This window comes from Anneissia japonica, unplaced genomic scaffold, assembly GCF_011630105.1.
Source record: "Anneissia japonica isolate Jap-2015-1 unplaced genomic scaffold, ASM1163010v1 scaffold342_len425065_cov216, whole genome shotgun sequence".
NCBI classification, from domain to species: domain Eukaryota; kingdom Metazoa; phylum Echinodermata; class Crinoidea; order Comatulida; family Comatulidae; genus Anneissia; species Anneissia japonica.
The window spans coordinates 349476-364884 of record NW_022702649.1 but is presented as its reverse complement, the minus strand read 5'-3'; the positions used below and the strand labels follow the sequence as shown (position 1 = coordinate 364884).

General features: G+C 33.2%; 1 protein-coding gene across 3 annotated transcripts in view; it reads right to left on the bottom strand.

Moving 5' to 3' along the window:
- Positions 1-266: 266 nt before the first annotated feature.
- The window catches only part of LOC117103982 (sodium bicarbonate cotransporter 3-like), a 28347-nt gene continuing 13204 nt past the window's right edge, over positions 267-15409 (bottom strand). The window contains exons 3-5 of one of the 3 annotated variants that reach the window (XM_033244635.1): positions 13652-13736; positions 11311-11478; positions 267-2273 (exon numbers count right to left, since the gene is read on the bottom strand). In XM_033244635.1, the coding sequence (XP_033100526.1) occupies positions 2260-2273; positions 11311-11478; positions 13652-13736 (267 nt within the window). In that variant the 3' untranslated portion in view covers positions 267-2259. The remainder of the gene's footprint in view (positions 2274-11310; positions 11479-13651; positions 13737-15409) is intronic. The other 2 variants (XM_033244634.1, XM_033244636.1) reach the window with 2 other exon arrangements.

Genomic DNA, 15409 nt, shown 5'->3' with positions numbered 1-15409 from the left:
ATATGTTGACTACCCATATTACTTTGATGTTGAAATATTATGTTATAAATAGAAAAATGAAATATTTCCAAACACTTAATCTCTCATATGCCTGTTTATGTTATTGACTTGTAATAATTTAATCTAAACAAACTTGTATTCATGGAAAAAAAAGAAAAGAAATGTAAGCATGTTTAGCTTTGAGATTTTATTGTTTGTGATTATATAATTGTCATAATTTGTCATTTTCATGGGACAATACCTGTACCTATATATGGTCAAGATGACATCACATCATGACTATATGTGCATACAAAAGTTTTTTGTCAAAGAAAATTTGAGTCTGGACAGAGCTTAATGTAATTAATTAATTAATTTTATTGAGACAACAATCAGAGCAATAAACATCCCAAAAACGAGCCTCAGAACTTCAGTGAATGATTTGTGAGATTCAAAATGAGATGTTTTCTTATACTAGTACAGTAAATATTTTTTTCTCTTATGTTTAGTAAAGTCTGGCTAATCTGTCCAGCATTTTAATCTGTTTACAGCATGGATGCCTTGAAACAATGGGTCCTCTTGTTAAAAATGCACCCCTTGGGCTATATGCATGCCAGTGTAAAAATCAAACATACCACCCTGAAGCCAGTAAAACTTCCATAATATTACAAGGATTGTGTTTGCAATCGCCAAAAAGTTTTGATTGCAATGTTTTTAGAAATCCTTCAACTTGAAAATGAAATGGGTCAATTTTAGATTTGTCTTTTAACATTGTGTATTTCCATAGTTTACCACAGAAATGTTTAGTAGTGCAAGTGAGGCTTTTATGTCTTTACATTACTCTGCAATATTTCTACGCTTTTCATTTGTATTTTATAAAAGAATTCTTTATTGATGATTGACTAATTTAATGACTTGCAAAAATTGTCACAGGATTGACATTTTTAAAGTCATCCATTCTTATAAAGCGGATCTATCATGAGTTGACATAAATTAATTCAGGTCTACATTACAGTATAGTTTTCCTTTTTTGATTGGACATGATACAAGAATCTATCTGAGTCTTCTAAGCAAAGATAGCTAGATTTGCTGCTAGGAACTACCATTGTCAACCACGGTGGTTTATCGACTCAAGAGTACTCTGAAGATCACTGGTTCAATTCCCACAGCAACCATTCTTTGAGAGCTCTATCCACACTATAACATAGATTTTCCCCATGATAATGTCATATCATACCCATATATGGACATGATATCATGATGATATCATATCATTATGAGTCATGAACCAGCAGTAATGCTGGTTCCTCTGCTTCTTGTTGGTTTGTAAGATATTTACTGGCTTATTTTTCTTTTTCCACTGTTTATTTTCGCAATGCGCCTTTAAACATTTCTTTAAAAAATGGATACGAGCGCTATACAGATCTTACTTATTCTTATTATTATTTATCACACCCATATATGGACATGTCATATCATATCTATATATGGACATGATAAAGTCATATCACATCCATATATGGACATCGTGATGTAATATCACATTGATATACAGTAGAACCCCTCATTTACGCACCCCGATTTTACGAATTCCTGATTTTACGAATGTAAAATCATGTCATTGTTGTCATAAATAAAGTTCCTATTCAATGTACAAAACACACGCATGTCAAGAATTAATCGCTTGACGTGTGCTGGAGTTTATTCACTCGGTCTTAGACAGTTTGCTGTACACTATTAGCAATCTCTACTACAATACAAAACGCAGATAGTGCGCTTTGAATACACCGACACACGGCAATCATACTTCCTGTCTGCAGCCGTGAGAAAAATCCGCCCAATGCGTAAGTTGTCGGCATATCGATAGGCGCATGATTTATTCATCTCTGAATACACCACCCTCATATCGTAATTTAATGAACCCCCTAATTATGAATGGATTTTATTTATCAAATCTAACTAACGTTAATCTACCATTTCATTATTTCCCCCATAAAATAAGACACTGACACCCACAATTTCTTTTTAACCATAATAATCATTTACATAAATGTTAACGTAGGCGTAGAACAATCGTATTGCATTAAAATAAAAGTCCAAGCGGCGTGTCTACAGCCAATCAGCACTCTTCTTTCAAAAAGTTGTGAACCCCGGGTTTCCGGGTTTTTCTGTACAGGTATTTACTTGACGCCACAAGCACATGGATCGAGTGAAAATCATTGTTGCGTTACCTGTTGCAGCGCCCGCGGAGCTGTGTTTCTTCGTAAGCTAGAAGATAAGTCATATATTATTGCCTGAGAAAGAGAGAATAAAGTTTGTATACACATTAACAAGTACAGTATGCATGATCTTTATTTTGAATTTCTTTCGAGCGCAAGTTGGAGTTTTGGCTGCAATCCAACAAAATGTCAGTACAGGCCTACCCTTGCCCAGCCTAGCATATCGGTAGTATAAATACATAGGAATTTCACACAACCCCGATTTTACATACGAATGATTTTTACAAACGCCTCTGGGCCCGTTCCGTACATAAATGAGGGGTTCTACTGTACTAATATCAAGGTCTTGTGTTCAATTCCTGTGAAAGCAGGACTTTTTCTTACAACTAAAAATAACTCTATTCCCTAAGCCTCCCCACAGCATCATTCATTAAATGCAATTGCCTATTTACATGCTGTTGGATGCAAATAAAACAAAAGATAATTCATATAGCATTCACTATTTGTACTTGATGAAGACTTGATATAAAATCTCTGAGTATAAACTTGGATTCATCCTGTTTTCTACCATATATACTATAGTTGCAGTGTCCTCCCAACTGAAAAATTTTTACTGGTAAATTTGTCCATAAAAAGGTACGTTACCCCTTTTTAGTTGGGTTAAATGACTTGAAGACACAACAACACATATTCATAGTGTAGATATAGACTGGAATGATGTTAATTTATTAAGAGGGCCAGCCTGGACTACCTAAGCTTAATCAATAGTTTTTTTTAATTTTACAAACTCAAAATTTTTACTGGTTGGTTGGTTATTTTTACCGGTAAAATTGACGGCTAAGACGGCTTCGGGAGAACACTGAGTTGAATTGAACCCTAGTAAAATATAGTAGCATTCCATAATGTACAATCTTTGTCCCAGTCACCTCTTGTTAATTTCAGTTAAACAATAGGACATAAACCATAGCTAAAGCTAACTCACATAAGTAACATAAACAATCTTTATCTTTGATTTCCTACACTTGATTTAACATACAATACTTCAACTTGTGAATGTTAACTGTTTTCAACAAAATAACAAAACTTTAAAGAGATTTTTTTAAGGTTAGAATAAAATGGTGGTAACAAAAATGAGCTTCTTGGATGGCGTCAACACCTAAGCGTGCTTAGTTCAACTAGATTTTATTTCCGATAAAAAATCTACTATAAATAATTAGATTAGTTGCGGATTGTCTTTGGATTATACTTGGATTAAGCATACTGTCCACACACTAAGTTGAACATATTTGGGGTCATATTGATCAAGAACACATCCATTTCAGATATCACAACACATATTCATAGTGTAGATATAGACTGGAATGATGTTAATTTATTAAGAGGGCCAGCCTGGACTACCTAAGCCTAATCAATAGTTTTTTTTTATTTTACAAACTCAAAATTTTTACTGGTTGGTTGGTTATTTTTACCGGTAAAATTGACGGCCAAGACGGCTTCGGGAGAACACTGAGTTGAATTGAACCCTAGTAAAATATAGTAGCATTCCATAATGTACAATCTTTGTCCCAGTCACCTCTTGTTAATTTCAGTTAAACAATAGGACATAAACGATAGCTAAAGCTAACTCACATAAGTAACATAAACAATCTTTATCTTTGATTTCCTACACTTGATTTAACATACAATACTTCAACTGTTAACTGTTTTCAACAAAATAACAAGACTTTAAAGAGATTTTTTTAAGGTTAGAATAAAATGGTGGTAACAAAAATGAGCTCCTTGGATGGCGTCAACACCTAAGCGTGCTTAGTTCAACTAGATTTTATTTCCGATAAAAAATCTACTATAAATAATTAGATTAGTTGCGGATTGTCTTTGGATTATACTTGGATTAAGCATACTGTCCACACACTAAGTTGAACATATTTGGGGTCATATTGATCAAGAACACATCCATTTCAGATATCAAATTTACTCATTGGATTTGTCGTACTATTAATGGATTACTCTTGGTTCACACTTGGATTAGACATTCTTGAGTGACATCCGCACATACACAAAATGCAAAATTACTTGGTGTTTTAATAATGTTATGTAAATGTTAAAGAGTAAACCAAACAATTGGAGTCAGTGCCTAAGCATGCTTCTTAGTTTAAATTATTTTTCAGCTAGTGTTTGGAATTACGTAAAGAGCCGAACAAAAATTAAGTGGTATACCAGACCTGCAAGATGCAAATGGAAAATTAGTTACTACAGATAGAAAAAAGGCTGAATTCTTAACTGAGTATTTTGCTAGTGTTTTACTAAGGAGGACACATCCTCTATACCAGCTTTGACCCCTCGGGCTATTGCACAGACTTTAGACAGCGTTGTTTTTGATATATATGAAGTGGAAAAAGAATTATCAAATTTAAACATCGATAAATCGCCAGATGGCATCCACTCAAGAGTTTTAAAAGAATGTAACGAAGAGATATCTAAACCCCTGCAACAAATTTTTTCAAAATTATTAGCAGAAGGAATACTTCCACGGTCATGGAAGCAGGCGGATGTAATCCCAATCTATAAAAAAGGGATAAAAAAAGATCCAGCAAACTACCGTCCAGTTAGTTTAACATCTGTTGTAGGAAAAATCATGGAGACCATCATCTGAAATCGGATAATGCTGCATTTAGAAAATAATAAATGATGACCAGCATGGCTTTCGTAAAGGGCGATCTTGTCAAACTCAATTGCTAGGAGTTATGGAAATATGGTCGAAAGCATTAGATGAGGGAAACAGCATTGATTGTGTGAATCTAGATTATCGAAAAGCATTTGACAGCATCCCACATCTTAGGCTTCTGGAAAAATTAAAATCTTATGGAATTGATGGAAGTTTACTGAAATGGATAAGATGTTTTCTCATTGGTCGTTCTCAAAGAGTTTGTGTAAATGGAGTTCACTCAACGAGTAAACCTGTAACTAGTGGAATACCACAAGGCAGTGTTTTAGGTCCGATCCTTTTTATCATTCATATAAATGACTTGCCGGAGTCATTAAGGTGCAGCACTAAACTCTTTGCTTACGATACTAAAATTTTTTCAGTCGTAAATAATGCACACGAGGCAAACCTTCTACTGAATGATCTAGATGAAGTTTGGAAATGGTCAGTGAAATGGCAAATGCCTTTTAACAAAGAGAAATGTAAAATAATACATTATGGAAAACATAATAAATTTTTTAAGTACACCATGGGAAACACCACAAATAAAATGGAACTCAAGGCGGTAAATGCAGAAAATGACTTGGGTGTGTTATTCGACATGTCGCTAAAATTTTCGGATCACATTGCAGATATTGCAAAAAAAGCAAATTCAAAACTGGGTATAATTAATAAACATTCACATCCTTGGACCAGAATAGTTTGCTTTAATTATACAAAAGTATAGTCAGACCATCCTTAGAGTATTGCAATATAATTTGGAGTCCCTGCTTCAAAAAAGATGAAGATGCTCTGGAAAAAGTTCAGCAAAGGGCCACAAGGCTTCTTCCTCAAATTTGTCATCTTCAATACAATGAGAGACTAAGACATCTGAATCTACCAACCTTAACATACAGAAGGAAAAGAGCAGATACTGTATGCTGCAAATATTTAAAATTATCCGAGGGTGTGATAAGGTTCAATTTAGCGATTTTTTAAAAAGAAATGAATGCACATCTACTAGAGGTCACCAATGGAAAATTCAGAAAGTTCATGAGAAATCTAAGTCTCGACAAAATGCATTTTCGTTTAGAACAATCAATTCTTGGAACGCTTTACCAAACTCGATTGTGGATTCTCTTACAATCAACCAATTTAAAAACAGTCTACAAAAACACTGGTCAAACCATCCGCTCAAGTTCAATCCATACGCACCAAAAGAAGAGTCAAGAGGGACACATAAGCTATAAAAAAGCTTCACGTCTCTACATCCAGGTAGATCCAGGTAGGTAGTGTTATTTCCGATAACACGTACTATAAACGTACAGTATACTGTTTTAAGACATTTTATGAGGTTTTAACTTTTTAACAGTTTTTCCTTTTTATTAATTCATTGTCGATTGTCTTTACGGACCTTCTTGTTGGCACTATATTATACATTTTATATTTTTGTCGTCTGCCAAGCAATACAATTTTCCATATTTTTATGGACAAATAAAATTTCTTGAATCTTGAATCTTGAATTAACCGTCAATAAAAACAGCCATTTTACATTTGTTAAGTTGGCAATTAGAGGGATTATTCGTTGCAAATTAGAAGAACATTGTTGTCAAGAAGGCATTATTTGACTAGATACGGTGTGCATGACATCTTATAAAGCTACACAAACATATTATTATACCATAAATTTAAAGAATTACAGTCACTTTAATGAGAGACTACAACTACTGTAATCATGGTATATTTGGAATGGAAACTATGTATAATACAAATATCCCACTAATTAAAGACATCCACCAATTAAAGAACACCCTTTTACAGTACAGTAGAACCCCTCATTTACGAACCCCGATTTTACGAATTCCCGATTTTACGAATTCCCGATTTTACGAACGTAATATAAAGGTGATGACGTCATAAAAATTGAAGCGAAAGATTAAGAAAAAAAAAAAAAACCCGCTCGAATTGTGCCTGTTATTACCATGCATACAACACAACACACCATACTATACAGTACTATGTAATTCTCAAGTGAAGGAGGCCTTCTAACGGGCCTCTTCAAAGTCAGTGTTTTTTATGGCTTCACACATGTGCATGCGACAAATTTTACTTCTCTTTCAAACATCGTTTTCAGCTTTAAAATTCAACATAGTGCTTGATTGTTTTATTGAATGATCAATATAATAAACAAGTATCTATGGAAGTTGTGTTGGAATAAAATCCACAATCTAGGTATTTAAGAAGGTAAAAATGTCTGATAAAAACAAATTTGTGCAGGGCCTACAGTAGAGTGGGATCAGAATGCTGGAAAAAGTTCAGCAAAGGGCCACAAGGCTTCTTCCTCAAATTTGTCATCTTCAATACAATGAGAGACTAAGACATCTGAATCTACCAACCTTAACATACAGAAGGAAAAGAGCAGATACTGTATGCTGCAAATATTTAAAATTATCCGAGGGTGTGATAAGGTTCAATTTAGCGATTTTTTAAAAAGAAATGAATGCACATCTACTAGAGGTCACCAATGGAAAATTCAGAAAGTTCATGAGAAATCTAAGTCTCGACAAAATGCATTTTCGTTTAGAACAATCAATTCTTGGAACGCTTTACCAAACTCGATTGTGGATTCTCTTACAATCAACCAATTTAAAAACAGTCTACAAAAACACTGGTCAAACCATCCGCTCAAGTTCAATCCATACGCACCAAAAGAAGAGTCAAGAGGGACACATAAGCTATAAAAAAGCTTCACATCTCTACATTCAGGTAGATTCAGGTAGATCCAGGTAGGTAGTGTTATTTCCGATAACACATGTACTATAAACGTACAGTATACTGTTTTAAGACATTTTACGAGGTTTTAAATTTTTAACAGTTTTTCCTTTTTATTAATTCATTGTTGATTGTATGTCTCTTTACGGACCTTCTTGTTGGCACTATATTATACATTTTATATTTTTGTCATCTGCCAAGCAATACAATTTTCCATATTTTTATGGACAAATAAAATTTCTTGAATCTTGAATCTTGAATTAACCGTTAAGCATTATTTGACTAGATACGGTGTGCATGACATCTTATAAAGCTACACAAACATATTATTATACCATAAATTTAAAGAATTACAGTCACTTTAATGAGAAACTACTGTAATCATGGTATATTTGGAATGGAAACTATGTATTATACAAATATCCCACTAATTAAAGACAACCACCAATTAAAGAACACCCTTTTACAGTACAGTATGTGGTCCCATTTAAACAATGTCTTTACCTTACTATTCTATTTAAAGACTAAAGATGCTAAAGACCATGTAAACCCAAGTCCCAATAAGTCTTTAATTAAAGGAAAACCTGTCAGATCCACACTCTTTAAGAAATTGTTGAACATATATAAGACTTTAGAGAAATATACTGACATTGACAATGTACATTAGGAAAGGAAGAAAGGAACCAATAGAAATAAACCACGGAAAGGAACGGAAAATTAGTACTCTTATTTTGCTTTGTTTCACTGTACCGTAATTCTTGGCTAGGCCGGTACGCCTAGCCGATACGCAGTGTGGCTAAGGAAAGTTTTGTTTTCTGAGCATGTGCAGATTGTGCTTATCTGGCTCATTAGCATAACAATACCACACATACTGTAAGGCTAATTCAAGTTAGACGGCTTAAACCAGCCAGCTTCCTATCCTTGTAACAGGTAAAAGTCCTTAATTAAACCTCACTGTTTGCTTTTCCAATAAATCAATATAATAAATAAATAAATACTCTTTATTTTTATCAAGTCACTGAGCCTTAGAATAGTACACTAGATGGTGCATTATAAGTGCTGTTTTATTAATTATTATTATATATAATATAGGTAAGAATCTCTGACCTAATATCAAACAGGTCAGTGTCACGTCACAGTATCCATTCCTAGTGCTTTGGCAAAGACATACTGTAGCGAGTACATGATTTCAACAACCTGTTTAAATTAAGGCAAAACTAAAATACATGTAAAACAGTACCAATTCCAACATTCCTCACTCTTTATCGCCTAAAACATATTTGTAAATTCAAGAAAACTGTCTATACATTATAAAACTTAAAATCTAAAATAGTTTTCATTTCAAAAATTAATTACTTTATAATGATCATTAGGGTGGAAATGTCAGTTTGAAGGGTGGATGAAAAGGCAACAATACCTTAAGTGACAACTTCGGGTATTCTACTGTAACTGTATACTAAGAATATATAACCTCTATCTGGTACTGTACAACCTGTGCACCTGTCATTGCCCCAAGGACTGTGCCAGAGCAAAGATAGGATCACTATCATAGTTTCCATCCCTGTGACAAAGGTACTTATAAGCCTGGTTCACGTCAAACTTTATCTAGATATACCCGTCTTGAAACATAATACGATAATCCCCTAATTGCGTTCGATGCCAAGTTAGAGCCAGATAAACAGCCAGCCAGTTTCAGGCCGTCGACGTCACACGGTAGAAAGGCTTGTTTAATAAAACATCTACTGTATTTTACGAACCAAGAGGTATTCGTATACCTTCGATAAAACACAAATTATTTTAATCGCTAGCTAGCATTCTTCCATTTAACAAAATATTGTTTTAATTTTCATTAAAAGGTATGTATACTTTATAGATCTTTCTGTCCTGTTTTGTAGTTTTTAGATTGCTCAATTGTGTTGTTTACATGCACTTCGTGAAAATCTAGCTTCGCGGTGTCAAATAAGTTGCTGACTCACACATACTCATTTTAACGACTGGCGTTGGTGGTAGTTCGTTGAAGTTGATTTAATAGCGACTATTATAGCAGAAATGGAAAAGATTGAATTGTCAATAAATAAATACAACAAATCCGATTTTATTATTAAGAAAAATATACATTATCATTTTGAAAAACGTACGCAATCGGACTTTTTAACTATATTACTTGGTCGATGATGCAAAGGGCAAAGGTCATTGGTAATATCGACTATTCATATAAAACGGACGGTTGCTGGGTTTTTACGGATAATACTACAAATAATTTCTGAAAACCAGACTAATGAGACTACTTCGATGCTGTTGTTAGCATTGTTGAAGTACGTTGTTGCCAGCCAGAAGATGATAATGGTGGTACAATACAACGCTGGCTTACAGTAGATGCCTACGTTACGTAATCGTGTCCTTGTAATCCGAGCCAGTTAATTTACCGTTATTCTAGTCAAGTTAAGAATTCCTTTATCTACAGTAGCTATAATTGAGTGGTTCACGTCGAACTTTTAACTAGTTAAGTGGATGTATATCTAGATAAAAGTTCGACGTGAACCAGGCTATTGACACTTATTGATACCACTGATACCAGGGAGTTCTAACTATAACAACTCTCTGCTGATACTAAAGCACTTTACTACATGACACCGTAGTTGGATCATCATCTACCAACATGATCAATGTTCAAGCCTCTTTAAATATTAGACCTTTGATAATTTATTTGATAACATTTCCTTGAAAGCCATCTCTAGTAGTATTTTATACTTCATCAATATTCTATTTTCAGATTGAGAAATACCAAGAATTAGACTGACCTTTTAAATTTAATTTTAATCATTGGTCAACTAGATTGGCTGCCCACACGGTAATCTCCCACTGATTAGTATCAATTCAATTTAAATTTGAATCCATAATTATTTTAGAATAAAGCTACATGAACAATGGACATTGGGAGAGATAACTGTGTTGGCAGAAGGTAATTGGGTTTCCAATCTTAAAATTAGGGTTTACTTCCCAAGTTAATTTCACATGTGTTGTGGGGTTTGTCTTCCTCTATCCAGGAATATAAATGTTTTCATGTAACAAGTTATACATAAATTGTTAGTTAAATATTTCATAACCATTCTAGTTGAGCAAGACCGATGAACAGTGTTGTTTAGATGTTTTTAAGTGTATTTCCAGAAAAATCAAAATTTTATTTACTTGGTGATGATTGAGCAATCGTACAAAAATACAGGCCTAATATATGACTGCTGCTACATATATTAGGGAAGCTCCATGTTTTGGCATAGGCCTAATATAAGTATGTTGTCACGTATGATTATTACTGGTTGAAACTGAAAATAGAAAAACTGCCGATAACTTGCATGTGAAATTCACCTCAGCAATTTTTATGCTGAGGTAATTTTGTCCCAATTTTGAGGGCTACACAAGACCAATAGCTTAAAACATCTTTTCTAAAAGACAGTGTGCTATAACAACCTTTTCACAGTGTGAGCAGCTAAATGAAATAGCCACCCACTAATGTGTGAAGCCCTCCTGCAGTATTTTCCATCTTTTTTTGTCCATTGCTCCACTTGCACAGTCGTTGTTCCCATGTATGTTGTGATGTCATTCCCCCACCCCTCCACTGTTTTTTATATTAATATAATAATTTCAATATAAGTTTACCTGCTCTGTGTTGTGTTGGTGGAGTCCCTCCACCTATCTGGATTGTGATCCCATTTCCATCTTCATGGTCCTCCCCATTTCCTCTCTTCTTTTTATTCCGATGTTTATGTTTATGTCTGTTTTTTGTCTTTAGGGGTACATGAACACCGACAAACACAGCACGATGTCCTAAAGTGAAACAGAAAAAAAAACTTTTTATTCAAAGAAAAAGAAAGTAAAAAGGTTTTAATAAGCCATTAACCCAACTTTCACAAGAAGTAACGCGTACATAAAATAATAATGATTCAAACATAATTATTCATGAAGATCTGCCTAGTCATGATGTAATGTTAATTAGTGCGGGTCAAGTTGATATGTAATACTAATCACATGCACATCAAGAAACATCCAATATTGACTTAGCTTCACATGATGGTACTGTAGATAATAAGATGATGATTAGTTGATGGTACAGATATATAATAGAAATGAACAATTTTCATATTTTGGAGTTCATGCCCTATAGTCCATGCAGTTTTGATGATTGTTTTAACTGCATATTGAAAGGCTTTTACATAATTCACCACAGGATATGAATAATGTTAAATTTAGAATAATGGAAAATTACAAATTTTACTTAAATTCTTGGAATCTATAAAATTAACTTTAAATTCTATTTTTGAAATCTAATCGGTCTCCTAGATCACAAGTACATTAGTATTTGCAGATAAATCAACTATAATAGACTTAATGATGAAGCATGTCCTATTATCTCAAACTTATCTGAGATTTATCAGACCGAATCCTGTTCAGTGAGCTGATAAAGTGGGTAGCAAACAAATTTAATATCATTGCTTTTAGTAGGTAATAGGTTATTCACAGGAACAACTATGTTTAAAATGATGATTCAAAATCTAACTACGGAATTTTAAACCAAATATGCAGCATATTTAAATGAACATATTTGATACAATAATAAAAAAATGTAATTTATTTACACACTTGGGATAGTAGACTTAACTAACAGGTAGCAATTAGGTATAAAACACTTTAGTTTAATTATAGCATTATGAACTTTTGCTATGTTGGATGTACAGTAGAATGAAATTTGTATTTTGGTTGAATTACATTTTTTTGCATTAGACAAGATTTTTTCTATTCCTTGTTTTTAATTTGTTTTCTGATTTAGCAAATAATTTTGCAAAAACATTCAGACGGAGGAGAAAATAAAAATAAAATTTTATTGGTGAATGTAAAATTTGATGGTTCAAATTTATATAATTAAACACCGCCTCAGATAATCCAAAAAATTTGTCGACCCTCAATTCTCCGAGGTCGGCACCCTCGGCGATTTTTTACTACCTACTGTAGGCCTATCATAGTATAAATTACGATTTTTCCGAACGCTAGACCTTACATCGTCATCTACAGATTGTGATTTTGTTAATTTCTCTATTAAATCAATATATTGCCGGTGAAAGATTGGTCGTACTTGTATTAATTTAATAGTGTAGTATAATACATATGTTTTACATAAGAAAATCGCCGAATAAATTTTGTTTTAGCATTCGTTTTATCATTATCTTTGGCATGGGAAATATCACTTTCGTAAAAGCTAAGATCATCATTGCAGGCTGCTTCAAAACTGCCCACGCATGTCTTTGCGCATGCCCAGAATGATCTATCAGGGATTTTCCACACATGTACAGTACTTGTCAGTAGTGAATTAACGATGCGATCATGAATTGCGTTTAAACGAATGGTAGAATTAGGCCTACAGCATGTTGAATTCTGTTGTTTTAAGATAATAAACAACATTTTAAATATGATAATAATACTGTAAAATGAAGACAAATAATATGTTTAGATAAGCCTTACGATCTACGCGGCCCACGCGGCTTCAATTGGCCGATGTTATAGGCCTTGGCTGACTAGCGTCATTCCTACCTAGGCCTAGCCTAAGAAACGACTAGGCGAGAAAGACAAGACGATTGTACACAAACCATACGTACTGCATGCCTATTAGAAATAGTTATTGTGCAAACAAATCTGTTTTATTAACCACAAATTTCCTTGGTTTGACGACGTACATGAAATTTAGTGTCTGCTATAGCCTGTTTCAGTCAAAGTTTTTGACTTTCCAAGCAGTTTTTGAAGCAAAGAAATTTAGGCCTAGGTCGGCAAAAAATTGCCGTCCTGTAGCAATTCTGGCTCGGCAATATGGTCGACAATTGCTGATTGCCGACGTGAAATTTGTGGGCTGGATAATCGCTGCAGTAAAGCCTCCAAAAAATACTATAAGGGCCGTAGGACTCATTGGAACATTTAAGGCAATTGAAAAAATTGTTTGCAAAAACTTTACCTGCAATTTCTCCTTCCAAGTCACTCTGACAAAGACGAGTTTGTTGGTTACCTTGGTCTACTACTGGTCCAGGATCTTCCATATCCTGTAAATATAATATAAATAGAATACAATATTAATGTAATAGTATATGATATAAAATGGAGTAGATTTAATATGTTTTTACGTAATAAAACAACATTTATTTCTCAATAATTTTACAACAGCTTATCATAAGGTTCAACCAGTATTAGTGGCCAACAAAATTTAGTCACAAAAAAACCCAGTCGGGCTCATGTGTCCTAAGTTTGACGTGAAATACTGTCAAAAAGTAAGCCCAGTAGAAATGATTATTTGTCTATCTATAACTTGGAAATCAAATTAGAATTATGCATCATAAAAAAATTTAACAAAAAGATTGTATTGACTGTGATAAAAAAAATGTAATCAAATATAATAATAAGGCCAAGTTAAAAAAAAAATAGGGATGAGGGCACTTTTTTCTTTACTTCGAGGTGGCAAATCAAAGATGGTCGATGGGAAATGGCTACTACTTTCTCAATTTTTTACCAAGTAGACACACTGAATTTGCAAATAAAAGCACTAGACATGATTCATACATATAAGTATCCCAAACCATAAAAGATGGAGAGAGGAATTCTACTGATGTGAGCTGGATATTCATACAGTATATTTAGTAAAATAAATAAAAAAAAAATTTAAAAAAATTGGTGAGGCAGAGAAAATGCGCGAGGGGACGAGAAACTAGTAATTTTTTTTCATTTGGCCGAATAATAAATACAATAAGTCAGGGCATTTGAATAATAAATACAATAATGTATGTATATATATACATATATGTATATATATACGTATATATATACACATATACGTATATATATATATTCATATATATACATATATATATATTTATATATATATACATACATATATATTAATATATATATACCTGTCTCTTATACACATCTAGATGTGTATAAGAGACAGGAATTGGCAAGTCAAATTTTGGGTTTGTTCGTCAGACATGTTGGTGCACATTATATCCGAGTTTCAAGAAAATCTGAGACGGTACCCAGCCATGATTTTCTGAAAATTTGTTGAGTTGGCACGGAATGACCCATTTGTCTATCTATAACTTGGAAATCAAATTAGAATTATGCATCAAAAAAAAAATTAACAAAAAGATTGTATTGACTGTGATAAAAAAAATGTAATCAAATATAATAATAAGGCCAAGTTAAAAAAAAAATAGGATGAGGGCACTTTTTTCTTTACTTCGAGGTGGCAAATCAAAGATGGTCGATGGGAAACGTACCAAGTAGACACACTGAATTTGCAAATAAAAGCACTAGACATGATTCATACATATAAGTATCCCAAACCATAAAAGATGAAGAGAGGAATTCTACTGATGTGAGCTAGATTTTCATACAGTATATTTAGTAAAATAAATTAAAAAAAAAAAAAAAAATTGGTGAGGCAGAGAAAATGGATGCGCGAGGGGACGAGAAACTAGTAATTTTTTTTCATTTGGCCGAATAATAAATACAATAAGTCAGTGCATTTGAATAATAAATACAATAAGTCAGTGCATTTGAATAATAAATACAATAAGTCAGTGCATTTGAATTACAATAATAAAGACAAAACTACTTGTATACAAAGACTGAATTTGTATCCTTTACAAAGTACATTAACACACAGCTGCAACAATTTAAAGCCGATAATTAATCATTATGAATATGGCCATGGAGAATT